At 43.1% G+C, this 26,705-nt stretch overlaps 1 protein-coding gene, 1 non-coding gene and 1 pseudogene across 51 annotated transcripts in view; 2 read left to right on the forward strand and 1 right to left on the reverse strand.

Moving 5' to 3' along the window:
• TSEN2 (tRNA splicing endonuclease subunit 2) overlaps positions 1-26,705 on the forward strand; it is a 57,765-nt gene that overhangs the window by 18,929 nt on the left and 12,131 nt on the right. For 25 of the 50 annotated variants that reach the window (XR_003727402.2, XR_013414129.1, XR_013414132.1 and 22 more), the window contains 5 exons: positions 337-414; positions 12,532-12,582; positions 14,901-15,039; positions 25,108-25,144; positions 25,996-26,107. Coding sequence is in view for 11 of the 50 variants with exons in the window: in XM_015130213.3 (XP_014985699.3) it covers positions 337-414; positions 12,532-12,582; positions 14,901-15,039; positions 25,108-25,144; positions 25,996-26,107 (417 nt within the window). In the remaining 39 variants the exon portion in view is untranslated. Of the gene's footprint in view, positions 1-336; positions 415-12,531; positions 12,583-14,900; positions 15,040-25,107; positions 25,152-25,995; positions 26,108-26,705 lie in introns of all 50 variants that reach the window. The other 25 variants (XR_013414143.1, XR_013414141.1, XR_013414142.1 and 22 more) reach the window with 4 other exon arrangements.
• Positions 6,870-6,988, reverse strand: LOC114676567 (5S ribosomal RNA; annotated as a pseudogene).
• LOC114676534 (U6 spliceosomal RNA) lies at positions 10,982-11,083 on the forward strand. Its single transcript, XR_013414611.1, has one exon. It is a non-coding gene; the product is annotated as a U6 spliceosomal RNA (small nuclear RNA).

The following is a 26,705-nucleotide window of genomic DNA, read 5'->3' on the forward strand; positions in this document are numbered from 1 at the left end:
CAAGACCAGCCTGGACAACTCTGTCTCTACAAAAAATTAGCCAGGCATGGTGGCACACGCCTGTAGTCCCAGCTACTGGGAAGGCTGAGGTAGGAGAATTGCTTGAGTCTAGGAATTTGAGGCGGCAGTGAGCTGTGATCACATCACTGCACTCCAGCCCAGGCAATAGAGCAAGAGTCTGTCTCAAATTTTTGTTGTAATCATTTCTTTATAATATTAGCACAATAGAATGTGAATCCTGGGAATTTATAAGAAAAATGTTCATTTTAAAATACGTTCTCTGTGACATGTAGTACTTCCATTTGTTCTGTATATATTGTGTTTCTTTCTCTTTAGTTGGTGCAAAGAAACAGATTAATATGCAGAAGAAATCCATATAGGATCTTTGAGTATTTGCAACTCAGCCTAGAAGAGGTATGTTTTCAACATGTTATCATTTCAGCTGTTGGTCTTTGGGCCTGAACTATGCTATATGTGAACCTACCTCACAGTGTAGTTCTGTACGTAATTCAGTTATTGAATATTGTGAGTCAGTATTGAAATCATTATGTGTACCTCCCAAGTAGGCCTGCCCAAATTTCACTCCTCAGCCTTTATTTCATCAGTTCTAAGATATATGTTTGCAATCATTCCACAGAAGATTCGAGGTGTTTTTCTGAGTACTACTTTTCTTGTTAAGATTTTAGATTGCTAGGCCAGGTGCGGTGGCTCACACCTGTAATCCCAGCACTTTGGGAGGCCAAGGCAGGCGGATCACCTGAGATCAGGAGCTCGAGACCAGCCTGGCCAGCATGGTAAAATCCTGTCTCTACCAAAAATATAAAAATTAGCCAGACATGGTGGCTCATGCTTGTAATCCCAACTATTCAGGAGACTGAGGCAGGAGAATTGCTTGAACCCGGGAGGCGGAGGTTGCAGTGAGCCAAGATTGAGCCATTGCACTCCAGCCTGGGTGACAGGGTGAAACTCTGTCTCAAAAAAAAGAAAAAAAAAAAGATTTTATATTGATGGCTAGGTGTGATGGCTGATGCCTGTAGTCCAGCCACTTGCGTGGCTCATGTGGGAGGATTGCTTGAGCCCAGGAGGTTGCGTCTGCAGTGAGCCATGATTGCACTACTGCGCTCCAGCTTGGACGACAGAGTGAGACTGTGTGTCAAACAAAAAGAATAAAAAGATTTCAGATTGTTAACAGATGCTGACTGGTGACGTGGGGGGTAACGGGGTGGAAAGAAGAAAAAAATGGATTTCGGATTGGCTGAATATTTTGTTACTAATTTTCACTAGCTTTTTAAAAAATACTATAATTCATATACCATATAATTTATCCACTTAAAGAGTACAAGTCACTATTGTTTGGTATGTTCATGGAGTCTCAACTTTTCATAGACTGTGCTACATGATTCAGATCATATAGTGACTGCTAATTAAGTAAATGGATTTATTTCCTTCTGCAGGATCCCTCTACTTAATGCAGTAGCTACATTCTTGAAAGTTAGCTTGGGCCTGGTGCCATGACTCACACCTGTAATCCCAGCACTCTGGGAGGCCAAGGCAGGCAGATAGCTTGAAGCCAGGAGTTTGAGGCCAGCCTAAGCAACATGGCAAAACCCCATCTCTACAGAAAATGTAAAAATTAGCCAGGTGTGGCAGTACAGGCCTGTAGTCTCAACTACTTGGGTGACTGAGGTGGGAGGGTTGCTTGAACCTGGGAGGTCGAGGCTTTAATGAACCGAGATCATGCCACTGCACGAGCGAGACCCTGTTTCAAAAAAAAAAAAAAAAGTGGCTAAAAGTGGCCTTCCATAAACTCTATCATATTGTCCTGGTGATCTGGAGTTCCTCTAACCTGTGGTCACTTTATGCTCAGTCCCTCTTTTCTTGCTTATGTTGATAGCGCACACAGAAATGTCCTTTCTGCCTTTGAAGATAGCACCCCCTGGGCTCCCCTCTCCTCCAGGAGCTCTGTGATGGCTTTCTTTGATAGTTCCTGCAGTGTCCAGTGTGGTTCTTGGCATACAGGTAGGTCCCAGGAAGTGCTATGGAACACATCCATGTTGGTAATTTTATAGCTGAGACCACAGGAAAGTAATGTGGGGGCCGGGTGTGGTGGCTCACACCTGTAATCCCAGCACTTTGGGAGGCCAAGGAGGGCAGATCACGAGGTCGGGAGATCAAGACCATCCTGGCTTACACGGTGAAACCCTGTCTCTACTAAAAATACAAAAATTAGCCGGGTGTGGTGGCACACGCCTATAATCCCAGCTACTCAGGAGACTGAGGCAGGAGAATCGCTTGAACCCGGGAAGCAGAGGTTGCAGTGAGCCGAGATTGCACCACTGCACTCCAGCCTAGGCGACAGAGTGAGACTCTGTCTCAAAAACTAAATTAAATTAAATTAAATTAAATTGAATTAAAATACAATTCAAAATTCCTTTTCTTGGTTGCACCAGCCACGTTTCAAACACTGAACGGCCACGTGTGGCCACTGGCTACTGTATTGAACAGCACATGCGAAGACATTCCCAGCTTTGTGGAGATCTTTACTAGACAGCCCATGTGTACCTGTTCTTTAGATGTTTGGCCTCTCAGAGCCTCAGATTTCTTCTCTGTAAAGTGGGAGCTGTGTAACATCTTGTTCATAGGATGTTCTGGAAATTAAATAATACATGTAATTGGGTCAGGACAGTACCTGATAATATAGTAGATGCTCAATAAATGTTAGTGCCTGCTACTTTTGTCATTATTAAGTTACTTGTAAAAGCTGATTAGCAGCTAGTTGGAACCTTATTTTTTACAATCACGAAAATGTCCACTGGATACATACTAAGTGCCAGGCATTGGGCTAAGGGCTACCAATACTGAAATAAGTAGAACGTGACTTCCATCTTAAAGATAGCCCAGAAATCATTACAGTTCTGTGTGATAAGCATAGTGTGGCATATGGATCTTGTCAGTATCGCTCTTCCTGTTTCCTTGGGCCCAATGCCTGACATCTATTAGGTGCGTAATAATTATTTGTTAAATGATTTAACGTACAAGATAGGGAATTTGCACAGAAGCTGATGGAGACCATCCAGCAGGGCTGAAGTGGAAAGCCTTTGTAATCATGATAGCTGAGGATAGTAAAGGATAGATGGGGCTTGCCGCATGGACACAGGGTAGCAAAGGCTCTTTCAGATAGCTCAGCCAAAAAGAACACCAGATGGGGGAGGGTGTGTCCGTGAGTCAGGGTCTGGCCTGGTCCTGGGGCACCAGGGCACTGCAGGGGGTTCCGTAGGGGAGTGGAGTGCCTAGAGCTAGCATCAGTATGGAGGGTGGGCTAGAGGCCTGGCCTGGGAGGTGGCAGCTGGAGGCGAAGTGTATTTGGTGTCAAATACTGTGAGTTCAGCCACACTGTTCCAGGTGACCAACTGCTGTCTTTTATTGACAAGTTTTTTTTTTTCCTCGAGACAGAGTCTCGCTCTGTCGCCCAGGCTGGAGTGCAGTGGCGCGATCTCGGCTCACTGCAAGCTCTGCCTCCCAGATTCACACCATTCTCCTGCCTCAGCCTCCCGAGTGGCTGGGACTATAGGCGCCCACCACCACACCCAGCTAAATTTTTTTTTTGTATTTGTAGTAGAGACAGGGTTTCATCGTGTTAGTAGCCAGGATGGTCTCGATCTCCTGACCTCGTGATCCGCCCTCCTCGGCCTCCCAAAGTGCTGGGATTACAGGCTGTTGACAAATTTTTTAAAGGCTGCTGCTACCTGCTGCCTCCTCTTGAACACTCCCTGATGAAAGGCAAGGGTAATAGGAGACAGGAGATGAGGATACTCTGCCTTCTTAGAAGCTGACTGGCACCTGAGAACATACCAGAGATGTGTTCCAGAAGTTTTCAGGGAGCATACCATTAAACCTAGCTCAGCCGGGCGCGGTGGCTCAAGCCTGTAATCCCAGCACTTTGGGAGGCCGAGACGGGCGGATCACGAAGTCAGGAGATCGAGACCATCCTGGTTGACACGGTGAAACCCCGTCTCTACTTTAAAAAATACAAAAAACTAGCCGGGCGAGGTGGCGGCGCCTGTAGTCCCAGCTACTCGGGAGGCTGAGGCAGGAGAATGGCGTGAACCTGGGAGGCGGAGCTTGCAGTGAGCTGAGATCCGGCCACTGCACTCCAGCCTGGGCGGCAGAGCGAGACTCCGTCTCAAAAAAAAAAAAACCTAGCTCTACTTGTCGTTCTGTTTTGGCAGATTTCTTTTGAATGAATCACCCATGTTTGGTGCACTGCATGTACCCGCTCAGTGTTTCTGTGAATGTCAGTCAGGAGCACAGGCAGAATGGCGTCTCACCCCTGCTGTGGTGATTCACGACAGCTCTCTTAAGGGACTCAGAGCGGTAATACACAGCTGACTTAGAAGTCTACTCGGCACTGACATGGGAAGCTTTTGGTCTGCAACCTGCCACAGATGTGGACATGCAGCCCTGTAGGGGTGTTTTCGTGCCTTTGCCTTGACTCATTCAGAACAGAGATTTGGAAATTTGCATAGAGTAATTGAAGAGCTATAAACTATATTTACCTTAGTTATTTCTGAGTAGCTATTTCTGAAGATTTCTGTTTCCATCTTCTGCATCCTTCAGTGGACACGCACACACGCAAACGCTCAAATGCTTTGCTCTTTAAATTTTTTGTTTTTATGTTTTTTAGAGACACGGTTTCTCTCTGTTGCCCAGGCTGGAGTGCAGTGGCACCATCGTGGCTCACTGAAGCCTCATACTCCTGAGCTCAAGGTATCCTACCACCTCAGCCTCCTGAGTAGCTAGAACTATAGGTGCATGCCACCCCACATCTGGCTAATTTTTTAATCAAATGCTTTTTACTTAGCAAGATCCAGTGAAAAATAGATTGATTTGGGGGACTGAATTTTTTTTTTAATCAAATGAAAGTTGATTTCACTGTAAATTAAAAGCAGTTGCATAATGCTGTCATAAAGTTAGGGCCATCAGCTGTTTTTTTTTTTTTTTTTTTTTTTGAGACACCGTCTCGCTCTGTCACCTAAGCTGCAGTGCAGTGGCGTGATCTCAGCACACTGCAACCTCTGCCTCCCGGGTTCAGGTGATCCACCTCAGCCTCCTGGTAGCTGGAACTACAGGCACACACCATCACACCCAGCTAATTTTTGTATTTTTAGTAGAGATGGGGTTTCGCCATATTGGTCAGGCTGCTCTCAAATTCCTGGCCTCAAGTGATCTGCCCGTCTTGGCCTCCCAAAGTGCTGGGATTACAGGCATGAGCCACCACACCCTGCCAGGCAGTCAACTTTTGAAGGTTAAGGAGATTTAACATTTAAATTTCCCAAGATCCAAAGTAGTCGTGTTTAATTTTACTATCCCTGTGTGTGCTGTTGGGAAACTAATGGGAGGAGATTTAATAGGGGTGGTGCAGACCAGCTCACTCATTCCCAGAAAGATTCCCTCCATGGCAGCACCCCAGTAGGGCCCTGCATTCCAGGTCTAATCCTTTGCTTGAGGGACTAAGAAGTTCGGATTTGTTAGAGCACAGAAAATGACTTGAGCTCTAGGAGCAGCATTCAGGCTGAGTGTGCTCACAAGAGCCTGGGGAATAAACTAGAGTGTGAGTTTATTAACATTAGCAAAGGCCCCACCACCTGCCTTTCCATATTGGCATATTCTCTTCATGTAGAAAATTCAGGTGCCAAAGGGTAATATAATTGGAAGGCTGCTTGGTGAACACGGAGTCAGCCCGTGAGGAGTGAGCTGGATAATCCAAATGCTTAAGGATGTCAGGCCCACGTGTCCTTCTCCCCAAGGAGGGATAAACTGTTTTTAACTTGATACTGAAGATTCTAAGATTGTTGTAAGTCTTTCATTTAATTATTTTACTTAATGTGGTAGCATTTATTCTTTTTCTTGAAAAGCCACCATTGAATTGAGGTATATCAAACAAAGAGCTGCTAACATCTAGACTAGAGGTAGTGTGGTGCATGCATTGGTCTGCCACCGAACCCTTGGGTCGGAGTCTCATCCTGTGTGCATTGCGAAGACCTTGCCACCGTCACCAGATTCCCCATTTGCTGACTTTCCTCACTCACTCTGTGTCACATTCTTGAACTGTGTTGATACCATTCAGTTGTGGCTCTGAGTTTGCCGATGCATGTCGATTTCTTAGTCTAACTCTGGTGTTGGAGGCTACCTTACTGGTACTTCTGTGTATTGTTTGTATATAGTTATAAAGCTTTTAAAGAAGAAAACAAAAGAAAGTGGTCCGCACACAGGAGGACTAGGTGGGAATGCTTGGAAACAAAGGGGCACAGCAGCGTCGGGCGACAGCTCTCCGTGTGCCTGACAGCAGCAGTCTCAGTTGGGTCTCGTTTACGCATCTTCTTGTGCCTGGCTCTTCCATTTTGTACCTCACCTGTTTTTTCCACATTCCTTTTCCCCTCCTTAGTGTCCATAATGTGGATTCCAAGTATCAGAATCCAGTGATTAGAATGTCTAAGATTCTTCCCTAGAATTTTGCAGTTATTTTTTACTGCTATGTTGTTTGACTAGTCTCCCTCCCCTGCAATAGGTCAGTGACTTTCCTTCTATCTAAACTTCTGAAAATTTTCCAGAGACTTCAACTGTGAGACAGTTTGGGTCCTTTTAGCAAGAATATATACTTACAGCAGAGCCTTTTGATTAAGGTTTGAAAAACTATTCTAATTTTTTTCTGTAAATATATTTATATTCTGCTTATATACCCAGACACACAGGAAACTTTGGGTGAACTGCTTTGAGGATCGGGTTTTGTTTTAAAAGCCTTTGTGTGCTGGCAGGCAGGAGAGAGAAGAACTGCAGTTTTGCTCTTTGTTTCATTAATCCTTGTTTTAAGCCTACAGCACCCAGTATTCCCAGGCAGTCTCCCCTCCAAGTACTAACCAGGCCCAACGCTGCTTAGCTTCTGAGATCAGACAAGATCAGGCACGTTCAGAGTAGCATGACTGTAGGCCTTATTAATTTTTAAAGTTCACTTGGAATAATTAGAGTAGCCAAGAAAAAGAAAAAAAAAAAAGGAGATCTTACTGCAGCCGTTAATAAAACATAAAGTAACAATATAGTCTTGGTATAGGAAAGGAAAGATTGGGCCACAATCTACAAACAGACCCATTTATAGATGGGATTTCAGGATACAATAAAAATAACACTTCATATTAGTGAAGAAAAGATTCATGGTGTTGGGACAGCTGATTAGCCATTTGGAAAAGACAAAGCTAAAATCCCATCTCCTAACATACACAAAAATAAATTTCAGGTCAATTAAAGATATAAAGGGAAATTTAAAATAGAAAACAAGGATAATTATTTATGCTTTTTTTTGTTTGTTTGTTTAAAGACAGGAACTCTCTCTGTCACCTAAGCTGCAGTGCAGTGGTACAATATCAGCTCACTGCAGCCTCAGTCTCCTGAGCCCAAGCAGTCCTGCCATCTCAGCCTCCCGAGTAGTTGGGACCACAGGCACACGCCACCACACCCAGCTAATTTTTGTATTTTTGGTAAAGATGGGGTTTCGCTGTGTTGCCCAGGCTGGTTTCAAACTGCTGGGCTCAAGTGATCCACCAGCCTCGGCCTCCCAAAGTGCTGGGATTACAGGTGTGAGCCACCCTGCCTGTGTTTTATATATTTTTGAGATACGGATAAGTTCTTCTAAGAGGCCATAATATATAGATTTCATTACCTAGAGATTTAAAACTATGTTAAAGACAAAGGCAAAATTACAGGCAAAAGATGAAATGCTGCCGGGCGCGGTGGCTCAAGCCTGTAATCCCAGCACTTTGGGAGGCCGAGACGGGCGGATCACGAGGTCAGGAGATCGAGACCATCCTGGCTAACACGGTGAAACCCCGTCTCTACTAAAAAATACAAAAACAAAACTAGCCGGGCGAGGTGACGGGCGCCTGTAGTCCCAGCTACATGGGAGGCTGAGGCAGGAGAATGGCGTGAACCCGGGAGGCGGAGCTTGCAGTGAGCTGAGAGCCGGCCACTGCACTCCAGTCTGGGCGACAGAGCCAGACTCCGTCTCAAAAAAAGAAAAAAAAAAAAAAAAGATGAAATGGGAAAAAAATATTTGCCACATGCAGTATAACACACAATAGACAGTGTTCTTGGCATTCCTCGTTTTCCTCAGCTGTAATGTTCTCCTTCAGAGGAAGATAGTGAAGATTGAATGCAGCGTGATATGTGTGACATCTCTCTGTCCTGGAAGACACTTAGCAATGTATATTCCTCATTGTGTCCCCATCCCTCTCCCAGCTAGCCAACTTCCCTGGGTGGAGTGAAGACATAGCTTTAGTTCACAAAATGGCAGATATTTTTAAATGAATGTATTTTCTGTAAATTTAAAATGAACTTCAGTGCAGTGTGTTTTATGGGTAGTTTGGAGAAAGACGTGTGTGTGCTGAGGGAGGGCTAGCTCTCACAAGAAAAAACACTTCTTGGAAATTGTGCTTTATTTTTGCTTGAATTGATGTAGCAGCTAATGACGTTCAGTGATGTATACACAATGACCAGCACAGTTCCTGGCACATGTAATAGGTGCTCATTTGGTTCCTGCCTTTATTCTGTGCCTGATAGGACATACATACTCTGTCTCTAAATTGTTGATGATGATCACAAAATAGATCTTTTACTTAAATGGTGGAAGTATTGCACAGTGACTAGGTCTTTCACACACACAGTGACTAGATCACATTAGTAGAATACACTTTTTTCCTGGTTAGGCACCTACAACTGTATTCACATATGCCAGATGGCATATTCCACATGCAACATCTTCCTTACCTCTGCTTTTAGCCAGTGACATTTTAAACCATACTTTTTGTGAACTGGACATGGGGATGATTCAGTATTCATTTCAGGGATAATTAGATTGCCATGCCAGTTAGCTAATATATTCCATTGTTTTATAGGGATCTGTTATTGAGATCTATTTTTCCATTACAACACTTGAGGGCCCTGACTACATTTAGCAGTATGATGTTAAAAACTATCATTAAACTTATCTTTCCATCTTATTAGTACTGTGAAAGTAAAATTTAATAATGCGATTGCAGGGGATATGATTGTCAACCTCTACAGACCTCTCTAGTCTACTGATAATTTAATTTTAAATAAAACCAATTCAATTGAATTAAGATCCCCTCCATCTGTAATAAGTGCCTAGTCACATCTTGCATAGATTGGTAAAAGCCAATCACCATTTTAAGCAAATAAAAATGAGATAATGGTTTCATTCACTCTTGGGGAAATGTATGCTTGCTGATAATGAAAACACATCAGTTTTTGAGGAACTTACATTTTAGCAGATATCAGGAAAGAATCTCTTATTAGGCAAGGATGGGATTGAACTTTTTTTTCCAGGCTATGCTATCCAGTTATTAGAAAGGGAAGAAAACTAAGGCCAGCCACGGTGGCTCATGCCTGTAATCTCAGTGCTTGGGGAGGCCGAGGCAGGCAGATCACCTGAGGTCAGGAGTTCCAGAAAGGAGGAAAACTAAAATTAATTGAGCTTTTAGGTGCTTTTCATAACTTATTAAATCTTTGTGTGATTTCTGGGACCTGTTGTGGGGTGGGAGGAAGCGGGAGGGATAGCATTAGGAGATACCCCTAATGTAAATGAGGAGTTAATGGGTGTAGCACACCAACATGGCACATGTATACATACGTAACAAACGTACACGTTGTGCGCATGTACCCTAGAACATAAAGTATAATTTAAAAAATAAAAATCTTTGTGTGATTTAATCTTACTCAATATTTAGCTACAAAAAAAATATTTAGCTAAGAAAGCATTATGATCCCCATTGTATAGATGAGGCATGGAGAATTTAAGTGATACTTCCAAGGCCCTAGCTAACAATGACGATTTGAGCTCAGGTCTGTCAGATCTCAAACTTCATTCTTTGTGTTACACTATTCTGAACCAAGAAGTGCAAATTGTGTTGAGGAAACAACTTTATCTTTTCCGTTGCACCTTTTGGCCTGTAGTCCATCTGAAAAACAGCAGTATTCTGTATTAATAAGTAGTGAGTGATGGAAAGAGAAAAGGTCAAAATAAAATTGTGGGCCACTTGGCAGGGCTGTCAACAGCAGTGAAAGAAGTGGAACACAATGTTCACACTGAGAAGAGATGAGCTGAGTGAGGTGCAGAGACCTGCTGTAGGGTGGCTCTGGCTGTTGGGGCCTAAGCCAAGGGCAGGATTGGGGACCTGTCTTTTTTGTCTTTCAGCACAAGCATTGAACACCCAACATGTACTAGACCCCCTTCTAGGCCAAGGGAACAGCAGGCAGTTTCTGTTCTGCCAGAGTTTACATTCTAATCGGAGGAACACATGTAAGAGAAAGATTTTCAGACAAAAGTAAGTGCTCTGGAGGTGATCAGGATGTGGGTTACTTAGACTCGGTGGCCAAGGAAGACCTCTCCGAGAGGTGACCTTTGAGTCTGGAGCAGAACATGCCAGATAGCAGGAGTAGCGATTACAGAGGCAAAGGCCTGAATGAGCTTAGTGTCTTCAAGAGACAGAAGTGCAGACAGGACGTCTGGAAAGAGCAGTGGTAAGATCGTGCAGGGACCTGGAGCTGGTGGCAAGCAGTTTGGACTTTATTCTAAGGGCAGTGAAATCTCTTTGGAGGGTTTTAATTAGGGGAACGACATGATCTTCATGTGCCAAGAAGATGAATCTGGATGCTGTGGAGAGTGGACTGTAGAGGGCTCAGAACAGGGAGGGTGTCACAGGACGCAGGAAGGAGCCACCCACAGGCTGGGACCAGGAAGGCAATAGGAAAAAGTGGAATAGAAGGTGACTACCTTCATCTCCAGAAATGCTCTAGATTTGGATTTGGGTAAAACTAAAGTAGTGGTTCCTCATATTTGTCAGTGTTTATCAAATTATGAATTAAAACAAAAATGATGAGTATCTGTTTAACACATTTAAAAATAATAATAGTGATGTCTTCAACAGCACATATACTAAAATTGGAACAATGCAGAGATTAGTATGACCCCTGCCCATGGATGACACAAGTTTGTGAAGCCTTCCATATTAAAAACGACAACAACCCATACCTTGACATAAATAATTTAATGTAAGTTTTTAATGAAAAATAACTATATTTTCCAAAACAAAAAATTTAGTGAGAAGCTTCGTTTTTCATTTTTGCAAGTCGATTTAAGGTCTGATTTCCTGAAAGTCATCTAGATTCTTGCATCTGCTTCTGGCTCCAATCTTGGACCATCACACATCTTATAGTCACTGGAGAGAGCACAAATGAGGCAGATAACACCACGTTATTATGAAGTGGTTTTGACCTTGAGACCTCCTGCAAGGGTCTTGGGGATCCCAGGATCCCCAGACCACCCTTAGCGAACTGCTCCTGTGAAGAGAGATGTCATCAGATAGCCAGGCAGAGAATGACAAGGTATTCACTGCTTGGAAGTCCTTCCACCCATATTACTTGTGCTGTCTTTTGTTCTGTGTGTGCTGGATTAGGGGTGGGATGGAAGGACAGTGAGGAAACACGCTGAATGAGCAGTTTGTCAGTGCCTTGTTGCTGCACAATAGCCTCAATGCTCATGACAGGGAGGGGATTATGTTTCTGCTTCCACACTGCACAAGAGGACCCCTCCTTGTCTGTGTCGCTGGAAGCAGCAGTGAGAGCTGAAGCAGAATATTTGATGTTTGGTTATAAATCTCATTTTTCACCTTCATATTTAAAAAGAAATGTAGTCCCATTTTACCACTGGCTACCATTTGGTCACTACCTGCTATGCACCAATCTCATGGGAGTCCCTTCAGTGGTATCTGTAGACCCTAAGCGCCCTGGATAGGCAAAGCCAACAACACATGTCTCTTTGGGTGGTGTCAGTTGTTTGGCAGTGTATTATTTTAACAGAAAGCCATTTTCATTTCCATTTAAATGTGATTGTATTCAACTGGAGCCAATTTTCTTTGCCATTCCTACAGGCTTCCCCGCACATAGTAAAAATATGTCATTATATGAGGTCAGTGCAAACATAGGGTTCTAGAAAATCATTTCACCAAAGATAACTGGGAAACTAGTATTTTGTCAGGTAAGCAAAATCAGCACTGCCCCATACTTTTCACACATTTTTTTCTAGATATATTTTTCTCAATTTAAATATGGTTATTTAATTGTACAGGGAGAAACTCCAATGAACAACAATTTCTATTGCTACAGCTGTTAACGTCATTTTTCAGTTATGTAGGTTTTTTAGGGAATAAATATGGAAACATTCATAAAAATCTTTTATTTTTTTTTGATTTAAACCAGTTGGTAACATTTGTATTTTCTTAAATTTTTTTTTTAAATCTAAGACATTCAAATGAACCATTTATATTAAAAATATGTGACCTTTTTGATGATGACTTAAGGGCATTAATTTGTATTGAAGTGAAAAGAGATCAGTCTGTAAAATAGTTTCACAAGATTGTGGAACTATTTGTAATGAGCATTTTCTGCTTGCTGTATTTTCAGGCCTTCTTCTTGGTCTATGCTCTGGGATGTTTAAGTATTTACTATGAGAAGGTAAGATGCTTTGTTTACATACAATCCACTTAAAATTTCCCTATTGTTAAAAGCAGGTTGTACTAATTTCTATATTGCATTAATACAAATGTTTCTACTCTTACTGAATAAAATAGGAATTGAATTTTTCTCTAAAGTTTTGGATTTGGGTTCTGAGGTGGGACTGTTCGAGCAAAAGGCATCTTTGACCCCTTTTTGCATTTCATTCCTTGAAACTAGGAGAGGTACAGTATCTTATGCTGTATAATAATTAGGTCAGATCACTAGATCAGGAGATCGAGACCATCCTGGCTAACACGGTGAAACCCCGTCTCTACTAAAAATACTAAAAAAAAAATTAGTCGGGTCTTTACTAAAAATACAAAAAAATTAGTCGGGCGTGGTGGTGGACACCTGTAGTCCCAGCTACCCAGGAGGGTGAGGCAGGAGAATGGCGTGAACCCGGGGGGCGGAGCTTGCAGTGAACGGATATTACGCCACTGCGCTCCAGCCTGGGCGACAGTGCAAGACTCTGTCTCAGAAAAAAAAGGACATCTGTGTCAGAATAGTATTAAAAATTAACAAAAGTAAAAGTTACCAGTATTTGGCACCTACTATGGTAAAAGCTATACGTTAGGTACTTTACATGCACTATTTATAGTCCTTACCACCACCTGGTAAGAATTTGCAGATAAAGTAACTGAGGCTCAGAGAAAATAAGTAATGTACCCAAAGTCACACAACTAGTCCAAGTAACTCCAAAGCCCATGACTTTGTGCTGTAGCCTGCTGCCTTTAGAAGAGAGATAATTGTAAAATAATTCAAATAAAATGAAAAAGAGAAAAGTAAACAGAACAGTAAATGGAACAGAGGTGTATTCTGTTTGACTCTTGGGAGCACATAATTTAATCATCAAATTCTAACTGCATAAATACTGTTCATGGGTATTCTAGCGGTTTGGAAGCAGTGTCTGCCTGACAGATGCCTCATTTTCCCAAATGGTGGCCATTCTTAGCCCCACCCTGCTTCTTCTCATGGGCCTTACCTGAAATTTGTCAGAACATTACAGCTGTGACATAAAAGCCTCAACATCTGAACAACATTGGACTGTGTTGGAAATTCAACCTTCTCTATGAGACTGTTGCTTGTTAGAAGAGGGGGTTGAGTGTTTACTCGCAGTGGGGTCACAAGGTCACACAGGTATGGAATTTTTGCATTAGGAACAACTGCAAAAAAAACTCTAGCCTATTGTATTATAATCTTAGGCTGGGACAAACTGAGCTAGTCTCACTGGGTGACTGAGCCTTAAATCAGCTGAAAAATTGATTGTTTCAGTAACTACTGAAATGAAGCAAAAATTTTCCAAACTTACCTAGTTATTTTGTTGTCATTGTATTTTTGGTAGTGATATATCAGAATATTCTCTAGACCAAACCATTCTCATTCTCTTTGACTCCCACATTAAAAACAAAGTTGTCTTATAAGCAGTTAATTATTAATTTGTGCCATCAGATAAATTCTCTAGTTTCAAACACTAAATTTTGGATTTTTTTTTTTTAAGTTTTACTATAAAATTATTTTTTGTTCTTCTGAACGTGATCTGACATAGAGTAGCTACTCGTTAAAGATCTGTGAAATGTTGTCAGGCACTGCCCTCCAGCCTTGGTGGGCTTGTTACAGTGAGCCCCCTGCATGTGCTGGTTCCTCTGCCTGGAATGTCCATCCCGGCACACCACCACCCCCCGTCCAGCCCCTTTCCCTCACTACTTCTCGTGCTCAAATGCTGCCTTTTCTAAATCCTCTGGAGCAGTGTTGTGCAATAGAAGGACATTGAGAGCCTCAGATGGGAGCCATGTGTATATAATTTCAGATTTTCTGGTAGCCACATTAAAAATGTTTTTTAAAAAGCAGGTGGAATTTTAATACAATATTACACAGTTTATTTAACCCAACTTATTCAAAGTTATTGAAATAGTTTATATTCCCTATTTTTTTTTTTCATACTGAGTAGGAAGTCAGTGTGTATTTTACACTTAGAGCCCCTCTCAGTTCAGACTAGGTGTGTATGGCTGGCAGCTGCCTCACTGGACAGTGCAGGGCCAGACCTTCTTGCTAAATTGCTCTACTGGGAGTGAGCCGAGATCGCGCCACTGCACTCCAGCCTGGGTGACAGAGCGAGACTCTGTCTCAGAAATAAAATAAAATAAATTGCTGTGCTGGGGGAAATGCGTTTTATTCGCTGCTTCAGCTCCACACTTAGTACAGATGTTGACGCTCTGGCTGAACGGAGGGAGAATGCATACACAGTAATGCTTTTTGTTTTTTGTAAATAACTTTAGGAGCCTTTAACGATAGTGAAACTCTGGAAAGCTTTCACTGTAGTTCAGCCCACGTTCAGAACCACCTACATGGCCTACCATTACTTTCGAAGCAAGGGCTGGGTGCCCAAAGTGGGACTCAAGTACGGGACAGATTTATGTAAGTAATTCTTGGTGTGGTGTGTGTGAGAATGGAGTTTATATCAGATTTGCCCTAGAACATCAAATTGGTCATGTGTGCTGTTGACGATGTTTTCTAAGAAGGCATCCTTTCAGTTTAGATAAGATTATTGGATATTTGGATTGGGGTAAGGGTAAGTGCAAAAAGAGAAAAGGCAGTCTAGGGAGAAAGCCTAGGAGAAGAAGCTTGCAACCCCATTTCAGGCCTTCCCTCTTGTTTGCTCTGTAATCTTAGAAAAGTGTTGTGACTGGGCGCGGTGGCTCACGCCTGTAATCCCAGCACTTTAGGAGGCCGAGTCGGGTGGATCACGAGGTCGGGAGATAGAGACCATCCTGACTAACACGGTGAAACCCCATCTCTACTAAAAAATATAAAAAATTAGCCAGGCATGGTGGCAGGCGCCTGTAGTCCCAGCTGCTCTGGAGGCTGAGGCAGGAGAATGGCATGAACCTGGGAGGCAGAGCTTGCAGTGAACCAAGATCGCCCCACTGCACTCCAGCCTGGGCAACAGAGTGAGACTCTGTCTCAAAAGAAAAAAAAAAAGAAAAGCATTCTATAGCACCTACCCCCACGTCTCACTAGCCATGAGACTGGGTAATTTGGGAGAGTCCCTTATCCCCAGGCCTCAGTGGCCTCATCTGCCGAGTGAGAACAGTCATATAATTGTAATAATCGCCACAGCCATCATTGAGCACTTGCCATGTGCCAAGCATTTTACTAAGTATTTTACATCCATCATCTTGTTAAATCCTTATAGCAGTCCTATGCAGTGGAGACTCTTATTGTCTTCATTTTCTGATAGGGAGACTACAGTTTAGAAAAAGTAGGTCATTGCCCATAATAGTTTCCAGGGCCGGTAACTTGCAGAACTGGGCTTTGAATTCTGGAGCCCAGGCTTTTAGAAATGTCTAACAGTACTGCCTCCCTTGATCTTTTTTTTTTTTTTTAATTAATACTTTATTTACTTAATTTTTTTAACTTTACATTTAGGGCCAGGTGCAGTGGCTCACGCCTGTAATCCCAGCACTTTGGGAGGTCGAGGCAGGCAGATCACTTGAGGTCAGGAGTTTGAGACCACCTTGACCAACATGATGAAACCCTGTTTATACTAAAAATACAAAAATTAGCTGGCTGGGCGTGGTAGCAGGCACCTGTAATCCCAGCTATTTGGGAGGCTGAGGCAGAAAAATTGCTTGATTCCGGGAGGCAGAGGTTGTAGTGAGCTGAGATCACGCCACTGCACTCCAGCCTGGGTGACAGAGGGAGACTCCAAAAAAAAAAAAATTACGTTCAAGGGTACATGTGAAAGTTTGTTATATAGGTAAACTCATGTGACAGGGGTTTGTTGTACAGATTATTTGATCACCCAGGTGCTAAGCCTAGTATCCAGTAGTTATTTTTTCTGATCCTCTCCCTCCTCCCACCCTTCACCCTCAAGTAGACCCCAGAGTCTGTTGTTCCCTTCTTTGTGTTCATAAATTCTCTTCATTTAGTTCCCACTTACAAGTAAGAATATGCGGTATTTGGTTGTCTGTTCCTGGGTTAGTTTGCTAAAGATAATAGCCTCGAGCTCCATCCATGTTCTCACAAAAGACACAATCTTGTCCATTTTTGTGGCTACATAGTATTCCGTTGCATCCCCTATCTTAAAGTGAGGGTCTGGACCAGGTGAGTTCCTCATTCAGCAGATAATGACTAAGGGTCTGCTATGGGCCAGGTACTGTTTGAGGCATCAAGAATACAAACTTGAATAGGACAAACAGAGCTGCCTTCATGGAGTTTACATTCTAGGGGGATTGAAGGGGGGACACACAAGCAAGTAACTACATGACGTAGTTTCAGGAACAGATAAGCACTGTAAGAAAAAGCAGAGTCAAAGCTACCCAAGGTCAACTGTAGTCCAAAAGATTCAGATATCTACTGGGCACAGTGGCTCATGCCTGGAATCTCAGCACTTTGGGAGGCTGAGCAGGTGGGTCACCTGAGGTCAGGAGTTTGAGACCAGCCTGGCCAGCGTGGTGAAAGCCTATCTCTAGTAAAAATACAAAAATTAGCCGGGTGTGGTAGTACATGCCTGTAATCCCAGCTACTTGGGAAGCTGAGGCACAAGAATCTCTTGAACTTGGGAGGCAGAGGTTGCAGTGAGCCGAGATCACACCACTGCACTCCAGCCTGCACAACAGAGTAAGACTCTCTTAAAAAATAAAAATAAAAATTAAGATATTTTGAGAGATGAGATTCCCATAACTTTCATTACAGTATATTGTTATAATTGTTCTATTTTATTAATGTTCTTAATCTCATACTTTGGCCCTTTTGCCTGTAACTTTATTTTAATGATCAAGTTATACTTTGGATGATGCATAGAGAAAACTTCCTCAAAGATATTCTGCCTTATAAGGATGGTTGGACAGATGAATAGATGGATGGACAGATAGATAGAATTTTGAAAATAAAAAAGATAAACTGCTCAGTTTACAACTCCCCTGGAGGCCTTTGCTTCCACTGGGATATATCATCTGTTTCTAGTTATTTGTACAATCAATGTGGGACCAGGTCTCTGACTCACACAGAGTCAGACTGGGCCAGCATCAGTGTTAAAAGTGTCTTCACATTTCACTGTGTAAGGAAAGGTTCTCGAGCAGTGCTAGCCTGGGATATGAGGAGCAGCTTCCTAAACTCTGCCTCTTCTTCAGGCATGGGTGCACAGTTCCTGCTCCTTTTTAACAATATTATTTTAATTTTGGAGGTCAGTGACCTAATCACATGAAGCCTAGAACTGCCAACATAGGCTAAACTCTTAACAATTGTTTTTCCTTAGAGGGGTAGTGACTCGTAATATAAGACCATTATGAAATTCACATCTTATCAGGGAAACTTCCCTTGAATAAATCTTGTCTATCAAATTTCATTCCAGGAGCAGTATTTGGGAGAGGTGATACGGGTCTCAAATCAAGTGCAACTGCCAAGCTGGTTGACCTTGATCGCCTACTGGGGGAGTCAGGACAGGAGCCAAGAGGGAACCTTTCCTTACACTCCCCACTGAGCAGCTCCCCTGGCTGCCGGCTCCTAGGGCCAGCCAGGCACCTTGCCTTGGTGTTTTCTTCTCTTGTCTTATTTAATCTTCACACTCCTGTGAGGTCTGTAGTAGTAGCTTCCTTTTGTAGCAAAGGGGTTTGAGGTTTAGAAGGGTTAGGTAAGTTGCCAGAGTACTTAACAGCTCGTTAAGTACACAGATTAGGGCTCTGTGGGTTTGTCCTCCTACCATGCCTAAGTCACGTTGCCTGCTAAGAAGCCAAAAACTAACGCAGGATTTATATTGTCTTATGTAGACAGTTATGGTTTGATTTGATTTGGTGTGACCCAAAGGTCTGGTTACTCCTAAGCCTCCTTCCCAGCCAACCCTAGATGGGGATTTGCATTGACTGATAAGTTTGATTTCTGAGCTTTCTGCAAATTAGAAGTCCCAGCACAGAAATGGAATGGTGGGAGTCATTGAAAGCTAGCAGTTATAGAATTACCAGACCCAGAAGGAACATGACCTGTCGTGACATCCAGCCCAGAGACTGACAGTTCTGTCTGAGAATGGAGGTCAACAGAATAGCTTTCTATTTGTCGCAGAACAAGGAGATGTGTCTTCTTCCCGTCTTCCTCTTTATTCTTTTTTTTTTTTTTTTTTTTTTTTTTTTTGAGACAAAGTCTCACTTTGTTGCCCAGGCTGGAGTGCAGTGGCGCGATCTCGATCTCTTCTCACCACAACCTCTGCCTCCCAGGTTCAAACCATTCTCCTGCCTCAGCCTCCCAAGTAGCTGGGATTACAGGCGCACACTACCACACCCAGCTAATTTCTGTATTTTTAGTAGAGACAGGGTTTCGCTATGTTGACCAGGCTTGTTTTGAACTCCTAACCTCAAGTGATCCGCCTGCCTTGGCCTCCCAAAGTGCTGGAATTACAGGCATGAGCCACAGCACCAGGGCCTTTGATTCTTTTCTAAGCCACTTCCTGGCTTGTTTTTCTTTTCTTTTTTTTTTTTTTGAGACGGAGTCTCGCTCTGTCGCCCAGGCTGGAGTGCAGTGGCCGGATCTCAGCTCACTGCAAGCTCCGCCTCCCAGGTTTACGCCATTCTCCTGCCTCAGCCTCCCGAGTAGCTGGGACTACAGGTGCCCGCCACCTCGTCCGGCTAGGTTTTTTTTTTGTATTTTTTAGTAGAGACGGGGTTTCACCGTGTTAGCCAGGATGGTCTTGATCTCTTGACCTCGTGATCCGCCCGTCTCGGCCTCCCAAAGTGTTGGGATTACAGGCTTGAGCCACTGCACCCGACCCCTGGCTTGTTTTTCTAGTCAAATTTTGATATATTTTTGTTAATATCCTTTACGTTTACGTGATTAATCCATATTAATCCATAAGTATTTTTCATGTGTACCTCCAAAGAATACATTCTCCTACATACCATATAATGCCTGAGAAAAATTAGAATTACTTAATATCATCTAAGTGTCCAGTCTATACTTAAATTTTTCCTGTTGTCCTTGTAATGTCTTTTGTGGCTATTTTGGTTGTAATTTTTATAGAGATGGGGTCTCTGTATGTTGCCCAAGCTGGTCTCGAACTCCTGGGCTCAAGCCATCCTCCTGCCTGGCTTCCCAAAGTGTAGGATTACAGGCATGAGCCACCATGCAGGCCCCTGGCTTAGATTTTCTCGATACAGTCGCATTTGATTATTATATCTTCCTTTTAGTTTCCTAGGGCTCATAAGACATTACCACAAACTGGGTGACTTAAAAGCAACAGAGATTCATTCTCTCACAGTTCTAGAGGCCAGAAGTCTAAAATCAAGGTGTCAGCAGGGTCAGGCTCCCTCCAAAGGCTCTAGGAGAGAATCCATTCCTTGTCTCTTCTAGATTCTGGTGGCCCCAGGCATTTTGTGGCTGGTGACTGCATTCCTCCAGTCTCTACCGTGTCTGTCTGTCAAATCCCCTTTCTCTTATAAGGACACTTGCCATTGGATTTAGGGGCCATCCAGCTAATTCAGGATGATCTCATCTCAAAATTCTAAGCTTAGTTACATCTGCAAAGACTCTTCTTCCAAGTCACATTCCACATTCCAGGTCACATTCACAAGTCAGGGATTAGGACATGAACATATCTTTCTGGGAGCTGCCGTTAAACCCACTGCAATCTCTGTTCTCTCTTTTTTTTCTTTTCTTGAGACAGAGTCTTGCTCTGTCGCTCAGGCTGGAGTGCAGTGGCACGATCTCCGCTCACTGCAACCTCTGCCTCCCGGGTTCAGGCGAATCCCGGCCTCCTAAGTAGCTAGGATTACAGGTGCTTGCCACCGTGCTTGGGCTAACGTTTGTATTTTTAGTAGAGACGGGGTTTTGCCATGTTTGCCAAGCTGGTCTCGAACTCCTGGTCTCGGGTTATCCACCCGTCTCAGCCTCCTGAAGTGCTGTGATTACAGGCATGAGCCACTGTGCCCAGCTTCTTTCAATCTGACACAGTCACTCTAACTTCTTGTTTTGTTTGTCATGACGTTACTTTTTTCAGTGTCTTTTAGGATGTTCCCCATTCTCTGTATGTCTGATTGTTCCTGATGATCAGACTCAAGCTCAGGTTCTCTCGGCACACATAGGTGATGTGTGTGCTTATTGGAGTGTATCAGGAAGTGCTTGAAGTCAGGTTTTCCTGCTGTGGTGATGCTAAGTTTGATGGTGGCCGTTGTCAATGTCTGTCATATAATTACAGTTTTCCTTTTGTAAAAAACAAGTCATTTGTGGAGTGATACCGTAAGTAGCTGTTTTTCATTCCACACCTCCATCTGGCATTCTTCTGTAAGAAAGAGCTTTCCTTTTATATTCCCTGTTCTTTCAGACCTTATATTTACTTTTATTTATTTATGTAGTTTTTGAAACAAGGTCTCACTCTGTCCGCCAGGCTGGAGTGCAGTGGCACAATCTCAGCTCACCGCAGCCTCAACCTCCCAGGTTTAAAATGATCCTCCCACTTCAGCCTCCTAAGTAGCTGGGACTACAGGAGTGCACTACCATGCCCAGCTAATTTTTTTTTTTTGTAGTTTTAGTAGAAATGGGGTTTCACCATGTTGGCAGGCTGGTCTGGAACTCCTGGCCTCAAGTGATCCACCCACCTCAGCCTCCCAAAATGCAGGAATTACAGGTGTGAGCCACTGTGTCCGGCCCTCAGATCTTTTTTTAAATGCCTACTATTTCTCAGACAACTTATGCTTTCATCTTTCAGGTATTTTTGTAAAACAATTTCATTTTTCCCCCTGAGTACACTACCACCATCATCCAGTCATGTGCTGCCTAACATTTTGGTCAAATAACTTTTTTTTTTTTTTTTTTTTTGTTGGTAGACGGAATCTCGCTCTGTCGTCCGGGCTGGAGTGCAGTGGCACAATCTGCTCACTGCAAGCTCCACCTCCTGGGTTCACACCATTCTCCTGCCTCAGCCTCCGGAGTAGCTGGGACTACAGGCGCCCGCCACTACGCCTGGCTAATTTTTTAATATTTTTAGTAGAGACGGGGTTTCACCACATTAGCCAGGATGGTCTCAATCTCCTGACCTCATGATCCACCTGCCTTGGCCTCCCAAAGTGCTGGGATTACAGGCGTGAGCCACCACACCTGGCCGGTCAAATAACTTTTATACAAATGGCAGTGCAGTAGGTTTGTTCACACCAGCATCACCACAAACATGCAAATAATGTGTTGCACTACAACAGCACGATGGCTACGATGTCATTAGGTGATAGGGATTTTTCAGCTCTGTTATAATCTAATGGGACCATGGTCATATCCATCATGGTTCATTGTTTGTTGACCTGCACCCAGCCAGGTTAATTTATTATTGAAAAAGGATACCAGGCGTGGCAGCTCACCCCTGTAATCCCAGCACTTTGGGAGGACAAGGCAAGAGGATCCTTTGAGCCCAGGAGTTCAAGACCAGCCTGGGCAACATAGGTAGACCATGTCTCTATATATATGTTAAAAAAAACAAAAAACAAAAAAAAAACCTAAAGACAGAAAAAAAATTTAAATAACTTTAGTGCAGGTTAAGTGTACAGTGTTTATAAAGTGTTCATTAGCACACAGTACTGTCCTAGACCTTCACATTCACTCACCACTCACTCACCCAGAGCAACTTCCAGACCTGCAGGCTGCATTCGTAAGTCCCCTATACAGGTGTACGGGTTTTAGCTTTTATATCGTATTTTTACTGTACCATTTCTATGTTTAGATACACAGATACTTAACCATTGTGTTATAATTGTCTACAGATTGAGCACAATCACATGCTGAACAGGTTTGTAGCCTAGAAGCAATAAGTGATACCACATAGCCTATGTGTGTGGTGGGCTGTACCGTCTAGGTTTGTGTAAGTGCACTCTACCATGTTTACACAACAATGAAATTGCCTAAGGACTCATATCTTAGAATGTATCCTCGTCATTAATCCACACAGACTGTAAATGTTACTAGCATAGGTAACTTTGTGATACTTAGTTTATGCCATATACTGTGCTAATACTTCTGTCTTCAGCATAACCCCCATTTTTTATAACGAAATTGACATGCAGAGTTGTCCCATGGTCTTGGCACTGCTGACTTGACCTTGGGTCCGTCTACTGCCAGTGTTCTTGCTTAAACTAAGCTGTGCTGTGTCGGAGTCTGTCGTCAGAAATTACTTGCTTTGTGGGTGTGAGCTACTTTCAAGCTCTGTAATGCTCCAGGTGCATATTGGATTAATGATGTGTGTTTGATTACAGGTAATGGCATTTGAGGACTAGAAAAGATCTCAATTTCCCTTGATGTCTTCATTTTAGGATTTTGGAAACCAAGGCTCAGAGAAGTTAATAACTTGCTTAAAGGCACACAACTTGAGGAGGCAAAGATTGGGCAGGGAACAAAACTCCTGAGTTCACTTTCATTCCAGTACATGGTTTCTTTCCAGTACACTCCATCTCAAAAAGTTGAGAATTGTATGTTTGGATATTTACTTAGATTTGTGCCGCAGTGAATTTGAGCTGACTTGCCGAGTACTTTAAATACAACTTAAATAGGAAATACAGAAAGGAAACGTGACCATGGAAAATGTAGATGTGAAACAAGACTAAGTGAAGGGTTACTGTGTCGCCCTTGGGGTCCTATATGGTTACTAAAGTCATGCTACAAATTTGACTCTGAGCTTCCTGAGCCAAAGAGAAACATGATTACAGGATTGATCTGTCCAAAAAGGAAAATTCTATCCATTCCTCAAGGGAAACAAAACTTTTCCTTGAGCTTTCCTGTGCTGGTTTTAGCACAGAGGACAGCTAACAGCTTACAGATGTAATTGTGTTCGTTATGGCTATTCCCATAGCTGTAGTTGCATAGAAACCCCAAGTCTCAGGGGCTTAACAATAGAGTTCATTTTTGTTCATGTGAAATCCAACACGGCTGTCTCTGATTGGCGGCCCAATCAACTCCAAAAGATGCTTTAGGAACTGCTTCCTGGTGGCTCCCAGTCTTCAGCACACAGCTTCCAAAGTCACCTTCAGGCCGGGCGTGGTGGCTCACGCCTGTAATCCCAGCACTTTGGGAGGCCGAGGCGGGCGGATCACAAGGTCAGGAGATCGAGACCATCCTGGCTAACACGGTGAAGCCCCATCTCTACTAAAAAAAATACAAAAAATTAGCTGGGCATGGTGGCAGGCACCTGTAGTCCCAGCTACTTGGGAGGCTGAGGCAGGAGAATGGCGTGAACCCAGGAGGCAGAGCTTGCAGTGAGCAGAGACTGTGCGCCACTGCACTCCAGCCTGGGCGACAGAGCGAGAGTCTGTCTCAAAAAAAAAAAAAAAAAAAAAGTTTAAAAAAAAAAAGTCACCCTCAGAAAGAAAGAGACACAGAGAGGGTTTGTATAAGGGAGGGTTTTACGGGTCAGCCTGGAAGTGTCACACAACACTTGGCCATACCTAACTGCACAGGAGAGTGACTGAGAGCTGTGGTCTGGCCATGTACCTGGGGGAGAGATAAGTGGATTTGATGAACAGTTAGCCAGTACCTGCCACAGACCATGTGCCTCTGAAGGGTTCCCTGCCAGATTCCAGAGTCTATGTGGCAGAGTCCCTGGCCCCAGGCTCCTTCACTGAGTGGCTCTCGAACTCCACAGACTGAATTCCCCCATCTCCTTCAGGTCCTCAATAGTGGAACAAACTGATACTTGAGTGGAATGTATGATTGTGACTTCTATCACTTGACTTTGAATTTCTTCAAAATAGGCATGAGTCTTACTCCTCTCTTTTACCAACCCCTGTCACAGTAGCTGGCCAGAGTAGCGAGTCAGACACTGCATTACATTGATCTCAAATAAATAACAAAATATTGATGCACATTCTATGAATTTTACACTCAGTATGATTCACACTCACTCTGGAGAGTGTAAGACAGGAAGCAAGGCAAGATTGCCTGTACTTTGACTTTGGAATTTATTTGTAGGGTGGGATGAGGTGTTAGGCTCTTGGCAACAGATTTCTTTACTAATTGCACTTTGTTTCAGGAAAATAAGTTTGGATTTTTAAAATAGATGACAGGGGCTGGGTGTGATAGCTCACACCTGTAATCGCAGCACTTTGGGAGGCTGAGGCAGGACGATCACTCAAGCACTGGAATTTAAGACCAGCCTGGGCAACATAGGGGGATGCTGTTGCTAAAAAAAAAATTTTTTAATTAGTTGGGTGTGGTGGTGCATGCCTGTAGTCTTGGCAACTCAGGAGGCTGAGTGAGGAGGATTGCTTGAGCCCAAGAGGTCAAGTCTGCAGTGAGCCAGGATCATGCCACTGCACTCCAGCCTGGGTGACAGAGCAAGACCCTGTCTGAAAAAATAGACCCCAAGGCATATTGCAGATTTATCTATCTACATATAGGTAATTGAATATTTGCCTCCTTTTGGAAAAGAAAAAAATTAATAAAGCAAGCTTTTTATTGAGTCTTATTCCTCTCTTGTTATTTTGAGTGGTTATACTTCTTTTTTTTCTTTCTTCTTTGCAGTACTGTATCGGAAAGGCCCTCCATTTTACCATGCAAGGTTTGGAGTGATTTTTAAATAAATTGATGGGTTAAAGGGACACAAGGGACACAAGGAATTTCTGGCCTCTAATTTTTTGGTGCCATAGGAACAAAAGTCATGTTCTTCCTGGCCTGATAGGAATAAATACTATATGTTCATGCCTTACACACTAATGTCATTATACTATATATAAGATGATATATAGTTTATGATACTATATGTTCTAGTGTTAAACATTGAGTTAATCTGTGCCGTAATTGTTCATCTTAACATCAGTTAGGCCGGGTGCAGTGGCTCACACCTGTAATCCCAGCACTTTGGGAGGCCAAGGTGGATGGATCATGAGGTCAGGAGTTCAAGACCAATCTGACCAAGATAGGGAAACCCCGTCTCTACTAAAAATACAAAAAAAATTATCTGGGTGTGGTGGCGGGCACCTGTAATCTCAGCTACTCAGGAGGCTGAGGCGGAGAATTGCTTGAACCTGGGAGGTGGAGGTTTCTGTGAGCCAAGATCACACCACTGCACTCCAGCCTAGGCGACAGAGCGAAACTCCGTCTCAAAAACAAAACAAAACAAACATCAGTTAGTATTAGTGTCTAAACAGTTGTGTGAATTTACAGCTTTCGCATTGGGAAAAATACGTGTTTGGTTTTTGCTGTAAGTAAGTGTTGGAATCAGCCTGAAAGTTTGTAACTTAAAGTATGAATTTTTCATTAATATTTTCTCAATAGCAGTTTAGGGGAATTTAGAATCAGATGATGTAAATTTTATTTTCTGTATCTTTGTTCTTAGTAGCACAAATAATATTCTTTTAAAACAGGTTTATTTCATGCTTACTTTTAAAATGCTTTTTCTGTGTTTTCCAGTTATTCTGTCATTATCGAGCTAGTTGATGACCATTTTGAAGGCTGTCTCCGCAGGCCTTTCAGTTGGAAGTCCCTGGCTGCCTTGAGCAGAGTTTCTGTTAATGTCTCTAAGGTAACACAACATCAGCTTTGCCATTGGAGTGTCACTTAAATGGTTCAATTTTTTTTTTTTTTCTTACATGTAGTAGAATCAAAAAAGTTACCTGTAGAACCTTCATAACATTCCTGCCAGTGACATGCTGGCAGGGGTCATTTGTACCCTTCCCTTATTGCGCTAGAAGTTGTCCTCCCTTCACGTTACATTTTATTGTCCCCTCCCTCCCAACTGCTGCTGAGCTCCAATGACTGAGCTTTGAAGTTTCCCATGGTGATCTGATCTGAGTAGGCATTGCCTCTCTTCCCAGGGGTATCGTTGCTATGTGGCCTGTTTTATACTGCAATTTAACATTCACTCATACACATATTCACAAAGGAGCCAAAACATTGAAAGTTTGCAGATCTCTTAGAGAGGAAGGGACTTGATATTTATTGCTAAGCACTTTCCCACCCTGTTGTTATCCTCATCCTGAGGATGAGAAACCAAGGTTGGAGCTGTTGAGTGAGTAATCCAAGATCACACAGCTCATGTGCAGACTCGGGATCCAAACCCACAGCTCTCTGGCTCCCTGGCTTGTGTTTCACTATAACCTTTCTGTTGCCATCAGAGATAG

Source organism: Macaca mulatta, chromosome 2 (genome assembly GCF_049350105.2).
Source record: "Macaca mulatta isolate MMU2019108-1 chromosome 2, T2T-MMU8v2.0, whole genome shotgun sequence".
Classification (NCBI taxonomy): Eukaryota; Metazoa; Chordata; class Mammalia; order Primates; family Cercopithecidae; genus Macaca; species Macaca mulatta.